The sequence below is a fragment of the Fusarium poae genome, chromosome 1 (assembly GCF_019609905.1).
Source record: "Fusarium poae strain DAOMC 252244 chromosome 1, whole genome shotgun sequence".
Taxonomy (NCBI): Eukaryota; Fungi; Ascomycota; class Sordariomycetes; order Hypocreales; family Nectriaceae; genus Fusarium; species Fusarium poae.
The window spans coordinates 10,155,647-10,176,038 of NC_058399.1; the positions used below are offsets into that span (position 1 = coordinate 10,155,647).

A 20,392-nucleotide genomic window follows, 5' to 3' on the forward strand; every position below is an offset into this window, starting at 1 on the left:
GGAGTTTTGTTGTTGAGCCTACAAGGTATAAGGTTCGCTCATCAGGAAACGCGACTGTCGCATTCACACGCGTTAAGTTACAGTCAATTAAGCACAAGCCCGGGCACCATGAAAATGCGCTAAAAATGGCACATCAAATTCATCTCACCGCCCGCTGAACCCTTGTGAGGTACTCGGCAGAAAAAAAAGATTTAGTGGGGCAATCTCTTCAAGTCCCGAGTCGAAATAGAGTATCTTCTCACGTCTCTATCAATCAAACTGCAACCACGTTATGCAATGATATATCCTACTCAATTAAGAGCTTCCGCTCTTTCTCAGCCATTGGCAAGGCTTCATATTGCCCAAAAAAGTTTTGCTCCCGTTTTTGTTCGTGGGAAAGGACTCTCAGCCATTCACCGGGGTATTCGTATGGAATTTGGCAGAACAGAATCTGGTGTATCCGTCTCTCCATTGTCCAAACGTGCAGAGCGGTCTCTCCGTCCAGATCCCTTTGCAGAGAAATTCAAGGCAAGAGCCCACGATGATGGCGGTGGTAACAAGCCAGACAGAGATTGGCGCACAAACCAAAATATGAGGAAGAAAATGAGAAAGGCAAAAGAGAAAGAGAGGGAGCAGGAGGAGAGAGAAGCAAATGGTACCGCCCGTCGAACGAGGAGGAAGCGATTTGCGGATCCTGAAACTGAATTTGGGAATCAAAGTTTGGTACATCGAATGAAGTATGGCGACCTCAAAGAGGTGGCCAATAGTCTGCAAGTGAAACAACCCGTTCAACCACGTTCTTTCAGGCAAGCTGGGAGAGATCGTGCCCTCGAGTTTGGGGCCCGGGACGAAACTTCACGAAACGAACAACGACCTGAGCGATCACAGCAGCAGTTCGATCGCCCAGTCCGCCAGTTTGACCGTTCCGAGCGTCAATTTGACCGTTCAGATCGTCAGTCTGACCGTTCAGATCGCCAATTTAACCGTCCAGATCGCCAATTTGACCGTTCAGATAGACGACCTGACCGACGGTTCGACAACCCGCCCCAAAGGTTCGATAACTCGGACCGCAGCGCCCCTCGTCGGGATAATGTCCGGAACGATCGATGGAATAGCCAGGACGAAGATTCCAGCGATGTATATGCTGTTGAGCGTGCACAGAGAAATGGAATGATGGCCATGACTGTCAAATACACGACAGCCGCTTCTCAGTTTCTTTATGGTCGATCGGTCGTCAAAGCAGCCTTGGAGCAGAACCGACGAAAACTATACAACCTGTACATCTACGGTGGCGAAAACAGGATAGACAACAAGGACAACACAATCATGACCCGAATGGCAGAGAAGTATGGAGTGCCTATCACGATTGTGCCCACTCACGAGCAACGAATTATGGATAAGATGAGCATGGGACGACCTCATAACGGTTTCGTTCTTGAAGCTTCCCCTCTACCTCAGTTGCCTATCAAGTCGCTCGGCAAGTTAGAGGAGAGCCCTGGACGTCTTGGGTTCCACGTCAACCTAGACTACCAAACCAGAGAAGAGTCAGCAGTCAACGGTACAGATCCGTTCATCCGACGATCCAACGATGTAACACCTAAGCCATTCGTCCTTTTACTTAATGAGATTATGGACCCGGGCAACTTGGGAGGCATCATCCGCACTGCTAGTTATCTTGGTGTGGACGCTGTCTGCATCACTAATCGAGGTTCGTCTACACTCACCCCAGTGGTTCTCAAATCTGCTGTCGGTGCAGTGGAGGAAATTTCGTTATTTACCGTTGACGACCCCGTGAAATTCGTTGAGGAATCTAGCAAAGCTGGTTGGAAGACTTATGCCGCAGTGGCACCACCTGACCGAAAGTTGGTTCGAAGACATGGCGACAAGTTTATCTCTTTGGATTCCATTGAGTCCAGCAGTCCTCTGAACGAACACCCCTGCTTGTTGGTTCTTGGTAATGAGGGCCACGGTCTATCAAAGCCTGTCAAGGTCGCTTCTGACTACGAACTATCGGTTCCTCGATTTGTTCAGGGAAGCTGTGTCGACAGTTTGAACGTTAGTGTCGCTGCTGGGCTCTTGTGCCATGCTTTTGTCAAGGAACCAGTGGCCGAGGTCAAGTATGAGCCGATCGAGCAAAAGACTGAGGCTCAGATTGTCGAGTCTACTGAAGTGGAGAGCACAGCCGCTGCTGCAGAGACCAACACGCAGCCCGCTGAACAAGGCCAGGTTGAGTCTGTTACTATCTCAGAACAAACTGAGACGAAAACAGAAGAGGCCGAAGTTAACACTGAGGAGAAAGAGGCAGATTCTGAAGGAAATGACAAGAAGGTTGAGCAATCTAACGAAACGATGTTTTAAGAAGCTTCACAGTCATGGGGCACCTGTTATTGTAACAACTTATGTATACCACGATGCATTTGGCCGGCGCTTTGGATAGAGGACGAAGTATGTAAAATATGTACGATTACGATTTTAAAAAGGGCTGAAAATAATCGAGACAAAAAGAAATACCTGTTTATTTCAACATTCTTAGACAACAATTATTCCGAGGTTGTGGAGTTTGGGCGTTCTAACGTTGGTACATTAGCCTCCATGTAAGAAAGTCCCTGCATGACGTTACACGCCATCCCGCCCAGCCATCATGACTTCAACTTTAATCGTCGGCGGTTCTTCCAGGCTTTCATGACTACTAGTTCATTGCTATAGCATAATTTATATAATATTACCCAAGTTTCAATGCAATTTCCAAGGTTTGCCTCTTAATTTGACAGCCATCTTTAGCTCGTCATATCTTCACTTAGCCGTCTCCCAGCCACCGAATTTGTTTACAAGTTACCCAACTAGGAATAAGTCCAAGCTGTCATACCCCAGGTAAGCCTGGATAGCGGCCTCACTTCCTGTCTTCCCCTCACACTTTTAACTTGCCAACTCATTCAGCATTCACTCTGTATCGTTATCTCTGTATAGGCGACATTTCGCCTAACAACGGGTCATTCGGTATTGTGTGGCGGTGTAAGAGCCTCATACTTCATATTTCACCGCCAACACTTCAGCCAAGTCACAACTGTGACAACTCACTGAGTCCTTGGATTATCTTCCAACTTCAGTCACTTACTATACGAAAATGCGGCCCATATCAACAGTATTGTTTTCTCTCGCTGCTTTGTTGCCTCCACAAGCTGTCGCCGAATCGAGTTCACCAACAGCTATCAAGAAGCTCACTCCTGGTTCCAACGATAAACTCCTGCGTGAGCATCTCGCATTTGCGCCGTTGCAAATTCTCTCTCCCCGCGATGCTGCTGCCGCTGCGATATCGTTCCTAGATAACCAGGATGAGGAATTCTTGAAACTTAACGGCACGGAACGGTTCTATCGTCCAGCATTTGCCCCTCACAGTGAAGAATCCCGGGATAGCATGTTACGGCGTGCCGCAGAGGCATTGGCGTTGTTGCAGAGAAGATCGTCTTGTCCTAAGGGGATGAACATCTGTTCTAACATCGACCCAGAGGTCAAATGCTGTCAAGAAGGAACATACTGTGTGGATGTTGGAGACAGTGTAGCTGGAGGCGTCGCATGCTGTCCTGACGGGGCTTCGTGTGATGGAGGCGTTGGGTCATGTCCATCTGAAGCCGCGAGTTGCCCAGAAGAGCTCGGCGGCGGATGCTGTATCCCAGGATATGTATGTCAAGGACTTGGATGTAAGTGAACATAAGCTCGCGCTTTTTTCATAGGCCGGTACTGACAGCAAACAGGTGTTCCAAGTGCTGCTGCGACACCGACAAGCACAACCCAAGCGCCAACTACAACCGAAGAGCCTACAGTGGAACCAACTACCGAGACAGAAGCTGAGACAACGGCAGAGGAAGAGCCTACGACTGTCTCCGAGGCTGAGACAGAAACGGAGACGGAAGGCACAACTGCGCCTACGACAGCTACGGGCTCCATCACTGGCATTCCACCTTATCGTCCTACCGGCACTTCTGTAACCACCTCATCTGAAGATGAAGATACACAAACAGGATGTCCTACAGGCTTCTATGGCTGTCTTGCAACTCACGGCGGTGGTTGCTGCCGCACCGATCGAAACTGCGATACGCACAATTGCCCAGCTCCTTCAACGACCATCGTCACTGACGGCGCGACAATCGTCGTTCTCGCAACCGATGCGCCACCTGTTCCTGGTCCCGCATCAACATGTGCAGATGGGTGGTTTCTATGTGGTAGAGACGCCGGTCCTATCGCTGGGTGCTGCCCTGACGGTTACGAGTGTGGGACGGCAAGTTGTTTTACAGCGGTTGCCAGTCAAACTGGTCGCTTACAGAAGGCATTCCCTGAAGCTGCTACCGCTGGGCATGTGAAGCCCGCAGTCATGATGGCTACAGCTGCCATGATGTTCGTGGGTATTGTGCTTGCATAAGCTTGGTGGTTACGGTTGGAATTGAAATGGAGTCTGGGAAAAGGAAAGAGTATGAGTCTGATGAGAGATAGATTGAATGTTTTCATGATAGCAAGATACACTAGTTAGATACCCTTGTAATACAGCGGCAAAATTATATTGCCTATATGACTTCTCGTTATTATAGCAAGACATGAACGGATGCAAATATGACGGTGTACTGTGCAAATGCTTCGCTCATACAACAGGTATCTAAGATTGTGGTTTCAAGTCACTTATCGAGGATCAATGGCAAGTATGGAATGTTTGCGAGATAATTGTCCTTTTTTACTATTATTTCCAGGCACCTGACCTCCTCTTAACAGCTCGTTGTATCATTATTATCATCATCATATCCTGACGTTGTATTCTTTACTCAGGCATGTGCTTGAAGGGCTTGGCGAGGTGCTCCTGGCAGAAAGGCAGCTTTCCAACGGTCCAGATCTCGGTATCCTGTTGTGGATGTTAGTTATAGTGAATTGGTCATGCATTGGTGATACTCACAGGCTTGAGGTTCTTCTTGATCTCGGTGTCAAGGGTACCAGCCTTCAGAGCGATGATCTCAGGGGCGGCATCGGGGTCGTGGGCAATGGGAGAACCGCACTCGGAGCAGAAAAGACGGTGGACAATGTTGCCAGAAGATCCCTTGGTGCCGGAGTAGGTCTTGACGGGGCCGTTGATGGTGAGCTTGTCCTTCTTGACAACAGCAACGAGAGCTGAAGACAATGTGAGCTTTGTTCAATTGTTCTGGTCGCTCCAGATAAAAGGAGTCTTACAGTAGGTGGAACCGCTCTGGCGCTGACAGTCGTCGCAGTGGTCGTAGCCAACAACGAGAGGCTCATCGTCGACCTTGTAGGTGACGGCTTTGCAGAGGCAGTGTCCGGAGAGAGGCATTGTGAAAAAATTGGAATATAGAGTGATAAGCTGGTGTGTTGTTCAAAGTCGGCGATGAATGTCTGGACTAACACCACTTTCGAATCTGGGAGAGGACGGGCCTTTTAAAGCTTATGAGGAGCTCTCGAAAGCTCTATGAGGGGTCGTAGCGGGGTAAAGGCAAGTCCCGAACTCCTGCTGGCAAATGTTGAGGGTGACGGTATGATGAACAGGGAAAGCCTTTTGTTGGTGGGGCGGTGATTGGATGACGTTGGACAAGATATTCAGCTTTTAGGGGTGTGTTGTCGTTCTAAACTGGAGCTGCATATTTTGAGTACGACTGTACGAGACAGTATTTGTTTACAATGCCTGTATGGATATGTCATGCGTTGACGGGAACAGAGTAGAGCTTAACCAAAAGTCCACATAGCCTAAACTCCCTTGACGATATCACGAAGTGCTTGACAAGCCATCAAAGCAAAAGCATCAATTAATTCCAGATACTCGGACCGTCGGAACATTATCGACATGTAACGTTCTCCCATTGGCGTATATGCGTATCATTATCTCAAATCGTCAGCCTTAGCTCGTTGGACGCCCCTTGTAAACAGAGTGCCGTGTGACGTTGACTGAGGAATTTGTAATTCTTCGGGGACCAGCCTGCAGGTTGACGAAGCGGGGCTTATGCGGATAGTATTTGGAATTAGGAGAATTTGATATGCGCGGATTGAGCTTTCCCAGGAGTGTCGTAGTATCGTTCGGTTGCAGACTTGCAGTAAGACCCATTCTGACAATTACTAGAAGGATTCCTGAAGTAGCTCTTGTCTTCTGTTCAGATAAAAGACACAAGCTTGACCAAGCTCTCTCACAGCTTAGTCGAAATGATGATGAAAGTCGCGGGGCAGTGGAGAGCTCAACACTGGGGCTTCAAGGTTCGTTGTGCTGATTGGCTGACTTGAAGGATCTCGAAACGCCAGTTTAGCCTGTTCCTATGGTCGTATTAAGCGTATCCAGCATCGGTCAAAGCGCAGTTTTTTGCAGGTAATAAAAGATGAATATGTATCAGTGCTGATGAAGCATATGTTTCTCTTTTCTCCCATTGTGAAGCCTTGAGTCCCCGGGGGCCTTCAGCAACAACTGCACGTTCATCATGAGATACCATGAGCAATAAGAGACGCTAGAGCCCATGAGATGCCCGCTCTTCCCAGAAGCTCCATCATGCCAAGCAAGGTCGTACTACCAAGAGTGATTCGATCGGCCACAAACAATCGAAGGACTGCCATCCTGTACGCTTTCTTCACTCTGGCATCTTCTTGCCCAAGTACAAAGGCATCCATAGATGAAATGCGAAAGCCCCGAATATCAATGCCGGTAGTCGAGGATAACGATTTGTCTACAGACGTCAAAGGTCTTTCAATCTTTCGTGGTCGGCGTCTCATAGTCTTGATAAGCTGAAACCAAACATATTCGACGAGGCTCGAGGCGTGAAGAGATGGCGATCCTTTCTTCAAAAATATCATTGTCAATTGCTCGGGCTTGTCAGTCCAAAATGTGCAGCTTTCAGCGAGCTCACAGAAAACAGCCTCTGAATCATGCGCATAATGAACAAACCGTGAATAAAAGGCTGGTGTCAGAATTTTGATCGTGATCTCGTCTGCGGATTCACTTGAATCGGTTGCTGAAGGTGATCTCAAGACCTCTTCAGAGACTTCAGCATCCCCGCTAGGTGTGTATCGAACAGCGACAGGAGCAGACGATTGCTCAACGAGACTCCGGAGATATGCGCGAAATATTCTTTCAAGAATCTTCTCTACATCGCTGCTTGACCGCCCTATGCTATTTTTGCGAGGTTCGGGTCGGTACCAAAAGTGAAGATTATGTCTGTAGAAGAGAACAGCAGACTCCTTGATGAATCGAGGAAGGGTAGCAACTGCTGACCAAAACCAAGTCAAGATGAAGCCGGCCTTCTGGACAATATTCATCATGCGTGAATCGATTGCCTGATTATCGGAAACCAACTTTGCCACAAGCTTCGGGTGGTCTTTGGATGAGAAGAGATGAAGGGTGATGTCGAGACCACGAAACCCGCACATATCTGATCCAAGAGGGTTGCTCGCAAGTAGGGTGTAAGAGCCATTACGAGAATTGAAAGGCGAGACATGGAATTCCTTTTGTACTGTTGCCTTTACTTGGGCACGTATAAGCTCCTGATTATCCAAGTTTCCATCCTGGATATGCTTGGCCTCGGCCTCGAAGTTTCGAACGGCGAGATAGGAATGTCTTTCCCCAAAAATGCTGTGCATCTCAACAATAATTGCCGAAAGCACCTTGTCTTGAGAGTACAAGAACCAAAATGATACTGGGCTGTAGCCAAAACCCAGGAGCCGCGGCGAGGTTACGAGGTAGGCATGATGATATTGCGATGGGTCAACATGCTATTAATGTCAGCCAGAAGCCAGTCGAGTTGCCATAGAGCTACGAACCTCGGATTCCAGATAAGAGTCCAGCTTGCCACGCAGTCCTGTAGGTGAAGATTGTCGTTGAAAATGGTCACCTGCATCTATACTGAACCAAACTTTTGGTCTGAGTAAACCCGGCAACCAGGTTGATGAACTGGACGTATCGACCGATATCATACCATTAACATTTCCCGTAGAGTCTACTGGAACGCCAATAGTAAGGTATGGGTAAGAAAACGAATGCTGTTTGGGAAATAGCCGAGAGTGTGTTATTCGACTAGGTATTAGCATTGGTCGAGGATCGCCAGTTCGGCCACTGCTGGTCCCGAGTACCAGCCATTGCAGAATACTATATCCAAAGAAGCATGTTGCTGCAGCGATGATTGTGATTAGAGATAGTCGATTCAGGCCAATATATCGTGAGATGACGGTGACTGCCGAGTGCTTCCAAGCTAGGAAGCCTAGGGTAAGCCAAACATCAGGTTTGCCCGTCAGGGAATAGTATAGCCATGCGATCGAGGCAACAGTTAAGAAATACAACCATCTTTCGACAAGTCGGTCAATGAAATCAGCGATAAGGATGACCGACAGAAGAGTCGAATCCTCAGACAAGCCGTCCATAAACAAGGTCAAGGGTAGGGCATATATGTATTGGCGAAGTGTAGGGAAAACCCCAGCCCGCAAAAGCGAGATATATCCAAGAGAGAGAAGAGGGGGATAAAGATTTGAATATCTAAAGTAGTTCCAGTCCTAATTACCTACATAGGATATGCCGAGGTTCTGGTGTTGTCCATCAAGGTAGATTGCCTGTAATGGACACTGAATCTACAATACAGCCAGTGAGCGTCTCAGCTGCGATATCGAAAAAGCTGGTTAGTCATCATGGAATCAACAGCACAAATATCTATGCATAAAATTATGGACAGAAAATGCGCATCATATTGAGTACTATGTATGAGTGCGTCACTTTCTGATAGTCCCGCTTTGTCGTCATTGATTAAATCTTTCTTTTCAACAGTCATACCGGCCTGAGCAGATCCTAGACTCCCAGCCCAGCCCAGCCCAGCCCGGACAAGCCGTCTTTAAGATCAAACCCTGCAGAAGAATGGAAGGGTCCCGTCCCGACAGAAGTCTAGCACCTTCCATGGACTGGGAAGAGGCGAGCGAATAAGCCACCAGTGGCGGTGCGAAACAAAGTTCACACCTACCTGAGTCTGCCGCTGTCGCACTGTCATTTCCAGGGCAAAGCAGCCTTATCGTCGTGTCGCGATGGGCGCAGCATGTAGTAAGCCCAGGAGAAGAGGCCACCGATGCACGGTGCCAATTATAACCCCCCGCCGATTGACTCAGTACCCCCTCGAGCCCCTCCATCCATTCCATCACCTTCTCCATAAATTCTTTGTCGCCCGGAATCCAGCTCGATCGATATTACATTCTCACTCACACAACAAACAACAGTTCTTCATTTAACCTCAATCCCTTCGACTTTCGAAACACTTCCAACCACATATCCTTATTTTCTAAACCACAACACAATCTTCAAAATGGATGACTGGGACACCCAAACCAAGATCGGCAGCCGCGCTCGTGGCCCCGGTAACTCTGAGCGAGAGACCGTCGTCCGAGGAAAGGCTGCTCTCAACGCTGCCCAACGAGCTGGTGGTCTCAGCACTGAAAAGAAGTACTCTTCTGCCAACGCTGTATGTACAACGAATTTTCGTATACTGCACGCATCAACTAACACTTTTCACAGGGCTCCGCACCAGAGGGTCAGCGTATGACCAAGGTTGACCGATCCGACGACATCATCAAGCCTAACACTATCGGCAAGACTGTTGGCGACGTTATCGCAAAGACCCGACAGCAGATCGAGCCTAAGATGACCCAGAAGGATCTCGCTACCCGCTGCAACACCACACAGGCTATCGTCGCCGATTTTGAGCGAGGCAGCGCCGCCCCCGACCAGAAGGTGCTCGGCGCCATGGAGCGCGTGCTCAATGTCAAGCTGCGAGGCAGCGACATTGGCGCTCCCAAGTTCCCTAACAAGAAGAAATGATCAATCCATGTCTGATTAGAGGGAAAGATTTGTAACAAGGCTTCAGAGCCGAGTCGAGCGTTAGCGAATGATGATATCTTGGCTGGGAAATATGGGAGTTTCGTGTGGGCCGTCACGATGCGTTTGTGACAATGGGTACATGAGTTTCTTCTCTTTTTTATGATGGGTCTTCAGGATTCACGGCGATAGAAAGAATGGACTCCTCAAATTATGGGTGTTCTGGTTTCTTAACTCATGAGCGAGATGAATAAGCCCGCTCAACCGAATAAAATATCCTCATGCATCATGACCTTACGGCCTCTTTCGTTCTTATTCGCGTGTCCATCTCGGTGCGCGCATTCATAGGTCTTACAACCTCGGGTCATTTTGCCATACTAATGATATCATACGCAGTTGTTGAAAGCTCGAACAAGTGGAGGCGCAGATAGTTAGAGCCACAAATAGAGTCAAACCACGAAATACGCTCACAGTATTAGATTGCGAGAAGCCATTCTGGTAGTAAAAAGACTTTTTGTTCTACTTTCATCATTGTGACCATTCCCCGACTTCTCATAAAGGTAGATGTACTACATACGCCATCTGCCAGCTGTTACGACGCAACACATACACAAGATCTCGATACTCGTCGCTAAGGGATACAATTCTTCTATCAACCATGTGCCCATCATTAAATCTAGCAATTCATACACCAAAGTTCAAAATTATGCTGAAACCTTGGGGCTGTACTTCGTAGCGGCTCTGTCAAACAGGGCGCTCTTCTCTTCCAAGTCGGCCAGGAACTGGTGGTCAGGCTTGACGCTCTGGAGTTTCCTGCAGGGCGTGAGTATCAAATCACTACACATTAGAGGAGAACTTACTGTGTAAACTCATCGGACTTGCTGCCATTAATGACATTGAGGACAAGCAAGTTGGCGATGGCATCGGCGCTGTTGGCATCCTTCTCCAAAGCCTGCTCCAGAGCAGCTTGTGCCTCTTCTGTTCGGCCGAGGTGCAATTCACAGACAGCTTGTGAGACAAGACTGCGTACTGATGAAGTGGAGGGAGCTTGGGCAAGCTCCTCATAGACGTAGAAAGCCTGCTGGTACTTCTCACCACCCTATATCGTCTTAGTGAAAGGCGTCACTCGCAGTTGTGCCATGCTTACCACTCTCAATCCAACCCAAGACTCGGCCAAGTTGACCAAGAGACTGTCTTGGGCCCATCGTCGCGCAGCAGATACTTCCTTCAGGGCAAGGTCGGTTCGGTTTTGTTGCAAGTGAATCTGAACGATAAGGGAGACTGCGTCAACTAGATAATAGCGGTCAGCATAATCCCGAGTATAGCAAAGCTTGAGGTTTCCATACGGCTTCCCTGATGTTGGGTAAGGAGAGCAAGGGCCTCTTCGGACTTTCCAGCAGCTTGAAGAACTGTTCCTCCAATCACCTGCACCGTTGTGTTGTCGGCAGCCGAAGACGCAAGCTTCTCGATCGTCTCGACTGCAGAATCGGTCTTGCCCAAGTTCAACTCAGCAAGAGCACCAAGAGCCTGAAGCTCGGGCTCGGATTCACCCTTCAATTCGTCGAGGACATCTTCTGCTTGACCAAGGGCCAGTCGAGCTCGGAGGACTAGAACGCGAACGGGCAGGGCGTTATCAGGGGAGAAGGACGAGGTATCGAAGTCGACAACTTCCTGGTACTGGCCCTGATGGAAGTGGCTGTGAATGTTGATCAATTCGCCTTCGGTAGAGTAAGGGTCCATTTTGACGGATATTGCTTGTATGGTTCTTTACAATTGCGTATAAGTGTTGTCCCTGAAAACGTCCCTTGAGAACACCTTGGTGATGCGCCTGAGATTCAATCCAAGGTGGGGCCGTTGTCTGTCCTTTCGTGGGGTGAGCTCCAAAAGTACGTACTTCCCCTTAGCCTCACCAAGGTGAGGCGTCGATCATGGCAGCCCTAAATATCAGGCCAGAATGTGGCTGTTGCAAGCGAGTGCCACACCGCCCGAATGGGGCAGGTAGGGTCGACTGCCCACAAACTTCGAAATAACCAAAACCCCCCAATTTTAGTCAGTCTTTGGAACTTGCATCACCAAACACACCCAACGAACGGCACCGCACATCGTCGTCAAAATGGTACGTCGCATCAGTCTAAAGCCTTTGATCAGAGTCGGCAATAGCATCAGCACTCTTGTCAAAAGATGCAATGCCATTGTCTCCCGCCATGCGCCCGTCGACCGCCCACGCGATGACAGTATTATTGGAGAAAGTGGGATGAAATTTTGAAAAGCGAGGGGACACGACTTTCGAAAACACAAGCAACGCTTCATCTTCGACCGCCGACGACAACTCGACTGTCATTCTATTGCGCTATTTCGAAACATTTCCGACGATTCAACCCTTTCTCTAAAAACTGTCTCGGGCGATGGACGACTCGGCATGGCGAGATCTAATAGAGGTCTTGACACTCGAGCATGACCAGATGGCTAACACTCTGGATCCCACAGGTCAACATTCCCAAGACCCGTAACACCTACTGCAAGGGCAAGGAGTGCCGCAAGCACACCCAGCACAAGGTCACCCAGTACAAGGCTGGAAAGGCCTCCCTGTTCGCCCAGGGTAAGCGTCGATATGACCGCAAGCAGTCCGGTTACGGTGGTCAGACCAAGCCCGTCTTCCACAAGAAGGCCAAGACCACCAAGAAGGTTGTCCTTCGATTGGAGTGTGTCAAGTGCAAGACCAAGCTCCAGTTGGCGCTGAAGCGATGCAAGCACTTCGAGCTTGGGTACGTGAACTACTGGTACTTCCAAATTGCGACAATACTAACAATGACTACAGTGGTGACAAGAAGACAAAGGGTGCTGCTCTCGTTTTCTAAGTGCTTTGTGTTTGGGGTCTCAGGGTCACCATTTCTATGCTTACCTCGGCGGCATTTGGGCATCATGGATGGACACAGGCGAAAGGAGGTACACGCTCTCGGTTTGAGGCATGTTTCATAGGGAATGAATGAAAAGAAAAAATCTCTGTGTTGCACCGACACAACTTTCAAAAGCACAACGCAAGAATATGCGTACCCGGTGATGAGCAAGATTTATTCGTTGAGTCATTACCCCTCAGCATCGCTCACGATGGGTGAGGGGAGGGGGCGACTTATGAGTCATGGTTATGGTTCAGCAAGCTTCACAACAACAACGGTGTATAGGTCTATAGGTCTAATACGCGATATACTCTAAAATCCCTCTCCCAGCAAGATGGTCTTGCCGCCTCCGTACCACAGCGTGCCGTTTCGCGCATCAAGTCCTCGCTCATGACCGACAAGCCATTCGCCATTGTATTCGGAGTCCGGGTTGTCCCAGACTTCCTTCTCGAGCCATGCATTGACCTCGTCGATGGCTTTGACCCAGTTCGCTCTCTTCTCTGGCGTGTCATGATCATCATGGTTCAAGTATCGTCCAAGCGTGATGTGTGCACTAGGAACTTGATACCTTGAAGCAACAACGACACCGCCCTCCTGGACCTTGTCGTACACATCCCGACGGAGGTGGTGGTAAGTGTAGCTGTCTCCCTGTGTGATACCTTCTGTTTCGACAGGCTCAGTAAGAGGTGGCGAGAGCGATGGTTCGCCTGAGGCAGGGAGGAATGAGAGAGCAAAAGCAGACAAATCATAGGACACCATAGGCTTGACGAGACGAGATCTGTGTGAGTAAGGGTAGTTGACGATGTCAGGGATAGACGGCCTCAGTGTATGAACATAGGCAGCGATTTCCTGGGGAGTCTTTGAGAAAGCAACTTCAAGAGCTGTCAAGTGCATTCTATGTGAAGGCATAAGCCAGACGCCTTTCAATTGTTAGCACCATACAATCAGTTTAACTTGAAATGCTCTTACTTGGTGCGGCCTTCTTCAACATCTCGTTCACCTTGGTGGCCAATCGAATGATATGATCCGGGGGGCGGGCCCAGAATACCAAGCAATTCCTATTATCAAGGAACCCTGGCTCTACTGTTGGGTCTTCAAGCCTGAGGAGGGTTTGATCAATGATGAGCTCCTCAAAGTCAGTAGCCAAGAACTTCTCCGCCTGTTGAGCATTTCGCTTGGTCCTGTGCACCGAATAGAGGGTTTGAATCTCAGCCTGATATGGTAAGTTCATGACTGTCATTCAATAGAGAATACCACTTACAACCTCGTCGTTGCATGCCTTTATAAGTGCATTGTATGGATTCTCGCCTGACTTGAGCTGGATTCCAGAGAGGTCCTCCAGCTTGTTGCGGGCCTCGACCAATTCGAATTGAGCTACCATCTTGGCTCTAGGTTAGAGACTGTTGATGACCTTTCTTGTTATCAATTCTGGTTTAGGTTTCTGAACCGAATCTCAAAGGGCCAACCAGCAGCTATAAGAACAGTTTCTTGTCTATCGTGGCATGTCTGGAATGCACGATGACTAAGCACATCTTTGCCTACCTAATAATGAGAGAACTATTCTTATTCCCTCGTATCCTATCATAGAGTCACGCCTAAATTTCAGCTCGATTATTTCGAGATTGGTGAAACAGTCTTGACAGGGCATCAATATCGGAGGCAAGTCAGTTGTTAGTAAATGTAGTCTATGTTTTAAATTACATGTCGAATATTTGTACTCAGCCACCATTAAATTACGCAGTTGCTAGTCCTCGAATATCGCCAGTCTTCTTTCAGCTATAGCTTCGCGACAATATTTCCGCTTCGCGGAAGGCGCACCTTGATATCAGCATCCTTGGAATCATGGTCCTCGAAAGTGACAATTTGACAATCCTGAATGTCAACTCCACTGGAGAATTGAACGACCAAGAAATCCAATGTGGTTTCCTTTCTTCCCAAAGCCACCATGGGGGCATGCCATGTTCCAGCAGCATAGGTTACAGCCTGTTTATCCGTTGCTATGAAAGCGCGCAGACCCTTGAGGTCAGGCAGGCCTCTGCCAGGTAGGCCCTCACCGCTTGGGACGGGGAGACCCTCATCTTGGGAAGACGGGGGCAGAGTGGGAGCCACGATGACCAGGTAGCTCGAAGCGGTGGAAGCCAGCGGAGCAAACGTTTGAGAAGTGAAAGGGTGGCGCTCGAGAATGTTGACGGCGAACTCATCCTGGGTTGGGTCATCCTTCGCAGGTGCCAAGCTTCGTGCTTCACAGACAAATTGGCTCATGATCAATCGGCCATCTTTGCTGGGAGCCTGTGAGAGAAGATCCTGAGGCTTGCTGACATCGGCATAACGAATTGCTGTTCCTTGGTTGGCCGACGTGCCGCTGTATGGGAGATGTCCGCCTTGAGATGCGTATTTAGAAGGAAGAAGTCTAGGTCGAGGGTTGTAGACCACATCTCCAAAATGTGCGAATTCCTCTTGCGTGAGTGGAATGGTTTTAATCCTGAGGCTTAGATTTCCGACGTTAACTTTGACTGACATGGTTGTGATTTGAAATTCCCTCTTTTGTGTAATGTGACTGATGAATGTTGTGAGGGGAGTCGAAGGCAAGGCACTTATAGTTGAGCCAATTTTTGGTACATCGATATCCGACGTCGGCTGTCAATTCCGAAAGCAACACAACGTTGCAACTACTTGACAAAGACATCAGATACACCTGAAAAACATATAAAACAACCGAATTATCATTTGACAGAGACTAGATAAATTCATAACTATTATAAATCAATGCCAGTATTCAAGAGAAATGCCTATCGCCTACCCTGAACCATCGACACTGGCCTTTATTTCATAGCACCAAGCATCAGTCAAAATATATTGGGATATCGCTTGCTTTTTCTTTAGGTATAACGAGGAGACAAAAAAAAGCCAATTTCTCATGTTCATGTCATACGGGGCCTAACGCCAAAACTGCTCCCAAACAAAACCCATCTAAGAAAACTCCCTCGGTCTCTGCTCACGTCCCAGATTCATATCATCATCGTCTTTGTGCGACTGCCATGGTGACGGTGATCGCATCGCGGGAGACACCTCACCAAGACCTTGGTTTGATGGTGGCTGATACCCTGGCGGAGGATCGGATGGATAACCTGTGTTCTGAGGAGGTTGTCTCCATGGCGGCGGAGCGTATTGCTGAGGACCTGCCAGACCAGGACCTCGAGGACCCAGACGACGTTTGTCCAGATATCGACGACCGTAAATCAAGATGAGGCTGGTAATGCAGATGAAGATGATGAGAAGGGCGAGAAGCATGCCGAATCTTCGGTTCAGAGCGAATGTGAAGCCCCTGCCGATTTATTAGTGATACGTCTAAAGAAGTGGATCATCATACTCACATGAATGCGTCCAGTGTACCGAAGAACAGGATGATGCGGCCTACCCAGAGATGGATCTTACCATACCGAGTAGGGCTCTGAGTCTTTTTGTACTGAGTGTGGTGCATCACTCCTAGGCCAAATTGCCCAAGCAACAAACCAGTGACGACGAAGCCAATTATTTGGTGAGGATCATCAAAGCTTCGAGACTAAATTCATGTTAGTCAGAGATACATCTAAACGCGCAGAGGACATAACATACCCTTTGATAGTAGAAACTGTTTGCAACACCAATTCCAAAACCCGCGAAAACGCCAAGAGTCGCAATGACCTGGTTGAGAGCATGCCACTTCACCCAGCCGCCAGATCTCAGCAGAACAACACCAACTGGCATGAGGAACACAATCGACAGGACCATGAAAACTCCGTGAAGCGGCGATGCCCAGTTTGGCTTGGCTTTTTTACCGTATATAAACTTGGTACCGACATCCTTTGTTGAATCGCTGATATATGGCAGCTCAGACTTGCCATGCGTTCTGTCGATGTTGATGGAGAAGCTACCGTATCCTGCATGGTATTTCAGAGACGCTTCTTTGCTTTTGCTGTAGAAATCTTCTTTTGGACCAAAAGCAAAGATGGCCTTGCTGTCGTCTGAGTAAACATCAAGATATCCTCTATTTCCACCATGTGAAGGCCAGCTGCGACATCCGCTCTTGCAACGGCCTGTCACCACCATATGATCGTCGATTATTCCGGTATTGTTGTTGAGGATTTCGACATCCATCCCGTCCCAGAAATATGGTTCGTAATGACCGTAGGCAAGTCGTGGGGAAAATATAACCTCGCCGCTGTCGCCACTTTTGTATACCATGAGATACAGAGCTCCGGGCATATCGTCGCTTCCGAGACCAACAGCACCCCATGATCGGCTCTTCTTGACACGAAGACTGAAGTAGACTTCTGTGTCGCGATTCTCGCCAATGTCAATGGCGAAAGCTACATCGCCATCAGGGGAGACAAATGTTGATTGTCCGCCATCATCTTTGTCTTTGGCGAAGGTGAACGGGAGGATAGCTATGAGAGCAATGAATGATTAGTAACAGTGATGATATTAAGCATTGAGATGCTTCTGATGAGAATTGGTTTGTTCAACTCACCTGCTGTCACTGCCAAGGCTTGCCCGAGCTTTCGAAGCAACATTTCTGGGGATCGGTCTGGAGAATGTGGGGGAATTAGATGATGGAGAAGAGATGACCCAGGTTAAGAAAAGAGAAGTAGGAGAAGAAAACAAGAGTGGAAACTAGGGAAAAAGGCAACGGCAAATGAGAGAAGCTGCTCAATTGAGAATATGCTCCGTGGTTTATTTACGAGGAAATCAGGGAGACAAAGCCGAAAAAGGAGGCGCGCCGCTAGTCAGTTGTTTGAAGTGTGGTTGAGAAGAGATGGGACGGCAATTGGTGATGGCGGCCTCATTCTACATGTATACATATGCAACCCATTGAATCCAATTTGGATAAATGTCACAAGAGGGTCATGCTCCAATAAAAGCGTAAATGCATGTGCCACATTGCAGGCTCAATGGGGCAGTTCATATTTGTTGCAAATTGTCTAGCCAAGAGCTTGGTTATTGAGCATCACAAGGAAAACTTCAGTGATTGACCATACTTTCATTCCAATTAAAGAAAGGGGGTTCTTGGAGGAAACTTGGCAGGTCTCAAACAGACCTGTACCGTTATTGGCATTGATTCACGTGGAAGTTGGTTAGATGATTGATGTGTTAGTGATACCGAGAAATAATCGATTGCTCGTATTCTCTGTCTTTGTCGTCAATGTTAATTTGCGATTAATCCATAAGCAGTGAGTGATCAATAACATGTCGGTATCTGAATAGAGTTTGTTTAGCGCCTCTTGTTACTGCGCAGGGGATCTATTTAGTGGATGACCCTGCAGTAGCCAGGCACCTTCCCCCTGATCAACTTTTGGATTTACGTCACAGCCAATCAAAAACCACCATTTACATACCGCACAACATGGCATCACAACACCAACACACCACCACAGATGTCAATAAACAAAAATATCACCAACACGCAACAAAATGATCCTCATGGCTTCAAGAGGCAAAAGAATAGGCTGCGTAATCTGGGAATCGAACCCAGGGCTCCCCGATGTTACTTGGATGGCAACGGAGAATTTTACCACTAAACCAATTACGCTGATTGAGTATTTGATGCTACTCGGATTGTTGAAAATCGAAGCGCTGAATTACATCAAGAAGTTGAAATCGAGATTAAGATACGCAGGCAGTTAGGTAAACCCAGCCCTAAGCTTAGGACCGCAAAGGTAAATGAGCATAAAGATACTCTAAACGTTGATGTAATGACTCGGGAGTTTGACCGTCATGCTGTTGGCACAAGCTTTCCAGTGTCAGAGGCTGGTGTATTACTGAATCACAGTGAACGATGGGATTGTTTGATCAAGTATTCATAACGACTGCTAGCGGAATGTTATTCACAACCCGTTCAACGAGAGCTGAACCTTCATGGCATCTCCAACGTCCACCCAGTCCAACTGTCAAAGTTAGTTTGTAACTCTACTATAATAAGATTGACAAAATACTCACAAGTATAACATTTGGCTTTGTACTCCACTCGTTTTTGCAGAGGTCTACCTGACCTTGAATTGACTTTACAGAATTCGTCTGTTTTGCACGAAGCCGACTCGGAATGATGATACCAAGGATATCATCATTGAGCATGTGATTCATGATTCCCATAAGCTTTGCAGGATCTCCATTCTCAGGCCGATCAACTTCGCAAGTAGGGAATGATGGGTCAAGTTCACCAAAAGGTGTTTCCCAAAAGTATTCGAATTGATTGACAATGTAGTCAACCTTGCTCTCGTCCATGTTATAGTCTAAACCGATTAGCAGGATCCCATATGACCAATACTGCGCATACATACCCATGAATACAAGGAGACGTGTTCCAGCATCAATAAGTTCCTGAAGAGTTGGCCACTCATTCAGAGCCAGTTTCTTCTCTGGCCGAAAAACAAACTCTTCGAGTCCCGTACTGTTGAACGCAGCATCAAACTTCTCGATGGGCAAAGCGTCATGGTTGGTCAAGAGCAATGTCACAACCTGGTCCGGGTTATTCGCCATCCAGCTTGATATGTCTTCCAAGTAGTCTTCTATGGGACCTTCGTCCAACAACCAACAGTGGGTATGGCACATCTGTATGTCACCATTCTTCTCTTGCGTCTGAGCTTGCAAGAACCGTACGCCGAAATTGAGTTGCTCTGTCACTGAAAGGTGTTGGTTTTGAGACGGCTGTTTACCGACAAAGGCACTGTTGTGAGCTCCGATGAAGGTGATTTCCGAGTACTTGCGCTTGCACAGCTCATCGTGACCGTTGCATGCAGCCCACACTGCCGCAGCAAAGAACGAAAAGACGATAAAGTGCAACGGAAACATTACAACGGGCGAGAAGATACAAGATTTTGAAGAGGGGAAGATGGTAACGACAAAGTAAAACTGTCGAGATGAACTCAAAACTAAGATAGAGCCTACCTGTATTGAACCTTGAGTTGACTACATGCTCTATGGTCAACATGATAAACTCATCTGCCAACAATATGTTTCAAGCGGTTGCAACAACGAATCATGTTTGTATATATCACCACAACTTATAGCAATAGGTCAATGGTGCGCCGGTGAAAACATCCCAATTCAGCATGTTTCTCATGCAACAGGGCTTTGTAAGTGGTGGTGTTTGAATGCAACAACTGAATGGTTGGCCCATGATCCCCGTCACCTGTTTGTTACAATTATAACTTGTGATCTAGAAAGCGACCCAAAGTCAGGGATCCGGGAATAATGGTGTGACCGCGATAAGCATAATTGCCATGATGGAGTTCTGGCATATGATTTGTTGTGCCTTGAATATGGTAGGTATACTTTTGTATTAGCAACTCAGGTTGAGTCGAGTATTGAACTGGATAACGGAGTTGGTCTTGTTTTATGGGAGCTATGCGGAATTCTTCATCAATCCTGTATAAAATCCTGACTGATGTTGCATTCGAAGGTAGTCATTCAGACATTTGATAGAGTGATGGGAGTTGTAAGGATGTAAAAGTCGAGACCCACTCTGACGCACTGGAGCTCTAACAAAACATCAACGAACACCTGGGCTTTAGTTAATTGCCAGCGCAATCTTTAGACTTAGTACGAACTACAACCTGGCCACTTCACAAAGGCCAACTTGTATTACACACCCGACTCGACACACTATTCTTTGTTTTCTCTAATACATGTACACGCATTTTCGCAAAAACATAGAGCA

At 47.7% G+C, this 20,392-nt stretch overlaps 11 protein-coding genes and 1 non-coding gene across 12 annotated transcripts; 4 read left to right on the top strand and 8 right to left on the bottom strand.

The window, feature by feature from the left end:
- Positions 1-711: 711 nt before the first annotated feature.
- Positions 712-2,337, top strand: FPOAC1_003262 (uncharacterized protein; the record flags this gene model as incomplete). Its single annotated transcript, XM_044847832.1, has 1 exon — positions 712-2,337. The coding sequence occupies one exon, from the start codon at positions 712-714 to the stop codon at positions 2,335-2,337; it is 1,626 nt and encodes a 541-aa protein (XP_044713748.1).
- A 766-nt stretch (positions 2,338-3,103) lies between these two features.
- On the top strand, positions 3,104-4,396 carry FPOAC1_003263 (uncharacterized protein; the record flags this gene model as incomplete). The annotated part of the gene is made up of 2 exons (XM_044847833.1): positions 3,104-3,677; positions 3,732-4,396. The coding sequence occupies 2 exons, from the start codon at positions 3,104-3,106 to the stop codon at positions 4,394-4,396; spliced, it is 1,239 nt and encodes a 412-aa protein (XP_044713749.1).
- A 390-nt stretch (positions 4,397-4,786) lies between these two features.
- Positions 4,787-5,308, bottom strand: FPOAC1_003264 (uncharacterized protein; the record flags this gene model as incomplete). The annotated part of the gene is made up of 3 exons (XM_044847834.1): positions 4,787-4,867; positions 4,919-5,130; positions 5,191-5,308. The coding sequence occupies 3 exons, from the start codon at positions 5,306-5,308 to the stop codon at positions 4,787-4,789; spliced, it is 411 nt and encodes a 136-aa protein (XP_044713750.1).
- A 1,127-nt stretch (positions 5,309-6,435) lies between these two features.
- On the bottom strand, positions 6,436-8,037 carry FPOAC1_003265 (uncharacterized protein; the record flags this gene model as incomplete). Its single annotated transcript, XM_044847835.1, has 2 exons — positions 6,436-7,722; positions 7,771-8,037. 2 exons carry the CDS (start codon positions 8,035-8,037, stop codon positions 6,436-6,438), a joined length of 1,554 nt encoding a protein of 517 aa, XP_044713751.1.
- A 1,253-nt stretch (positions 8,038-9,290) lies between these two features.
- MBF1 (multiprotein-bridging factor 1) lies at positions 9,291-9,802 on the top strand (the record flags this gene model as incomplete). The annotated part of the gene is made up of 2 exons (XM_044847836.1): positions 9,291-9,446; positions 9,500-9,802. The coding sequence occupies 2 exons, from the start codon at positions 9,291-9,293 to the stop codon at positions 9,800-9,802; spliced, it is 459 nt and encodes a 152-aa protein (XP_044713752.1).
- A 701-nt stretch (positions 9,803-10,503) lies between these two features.
- Positions 10,504-11,539, bottom strand: FPOAC1_003267 (uncharacterized protein; the record flags this gene model as incomplete). The annotated part of the gene is made up of 4 exons (XM_044847837.1): positions 10,504-10,612; positions 10,660-10,898; positions 10,947-11,089; positions 11,146-11,539. The coding sequence occupies 4 exons, from the start codon at positions 11,537-11,539 to the stop codon at positions 10,504-10,506; spliced, it is 885 nt and encodes a 294-aa protein (XP_044713753.1).
- A 714-nt stretch (positions 11,540-12,253) lies between these two features.
- On the top strand, positions 12,254-12,778 carry FPOAC1_003268 (uncharacterized protein; the record flags this gene model as incomplete). The annotated part of the gene is made up of 1 exon (XM_044847838.1): positions 12,254-12,778. One exon carries the CDS (start codon positions 12,254-12,256, stop codon positions 12,776-12,778), a length of 525 nt encoding a protein of 174 aa, XP_044713754.1.
- A 230-nt stretch (positions 12,779-13,008) lies between these two features.
- Positions 13,009-14,077, bottom strand: FPOAC1_003269 (uncharacterized protein; the record flags this gene model as incomplete). Its single annotated transcript, XM_044847839.1, has 3 exons — positions 13,009-13,616; positions 13,666-13,909; positions 13,958-14,077. The coding sequence occupies 3 exons, from the start codon at positions 14,075-14,077 to the stop codon at positions 13,009-13,011; spliced, it is 972 nt and encodes a 323-aa protein (XP_044713755.1).
- Positions 14,078-14,472: 395 nt separating this feature from the next.
- FPOAC1_003270 (uncharacterized protein) lies at positions 14,473-15,216 on the bottom strand (the record flags this gene model as incomplete). Its single annotated transcript, XM_044847840.1, has 1 exon — positions 14,473-15,216. The coding sequence occupies one exon, from the start codon at positions 15,214-15,216 to the stop codon at positions 14,473-14,475; it is 744 nt and encodes a 247-aa protein (XP_044713756.1).
- A 450-nt stretch (positions 15,217-15,666) lies between these two features.
- On the bottom strand, positions 15,667-17,249 carry FPOAC1_003271 (uncharacterized protein; the record flags this gene model as incomplete). Its single annotated transcript, XM_044847841.1, has 4 exons — positions 15,667-16,021; positions 16,071-16,258; positions 16,312-17,123; positions 17,207-17,249. 4 exons carry the CDS (start codon positions 17,247-17,249, stop codon positions 15,667-15,669), a joined length of 1,398 nt encoding a protein of 465 aa, XP_044713757.1.
- Positions 17,250-18,183: 934 nt separating this feature from the next.
- Positions 18,184-18,265, bottom strand: FPOAC1_003272. Its single transcript has one exon. It is a non-coding gene; the product is annotated as a tRNA-Gly (tRNA).
- A 295-nt stretch (positions 18,266-18,560) lies between these two features.
- Positions 18,561-19,524, bottom strand: FPOAC1_003273 (uncharacterized protein; the record flags this gene model as incomplete). Its single annotated transcript, XM_044847842.1, has 3 exons — positions 18,561-18,620; positions 18,673-18,965; positions 19,014-19,524. 3 exons carry the CDS (start codon positions 19,522-19,524, stop codon positions 18,561-18,563), a joined length of 864 nt encoding a protein of 287 aa, XP_044713758.1.
- Between the last annotated feature and the right edge of the window lie 868 nt (positions 19,525-20,392).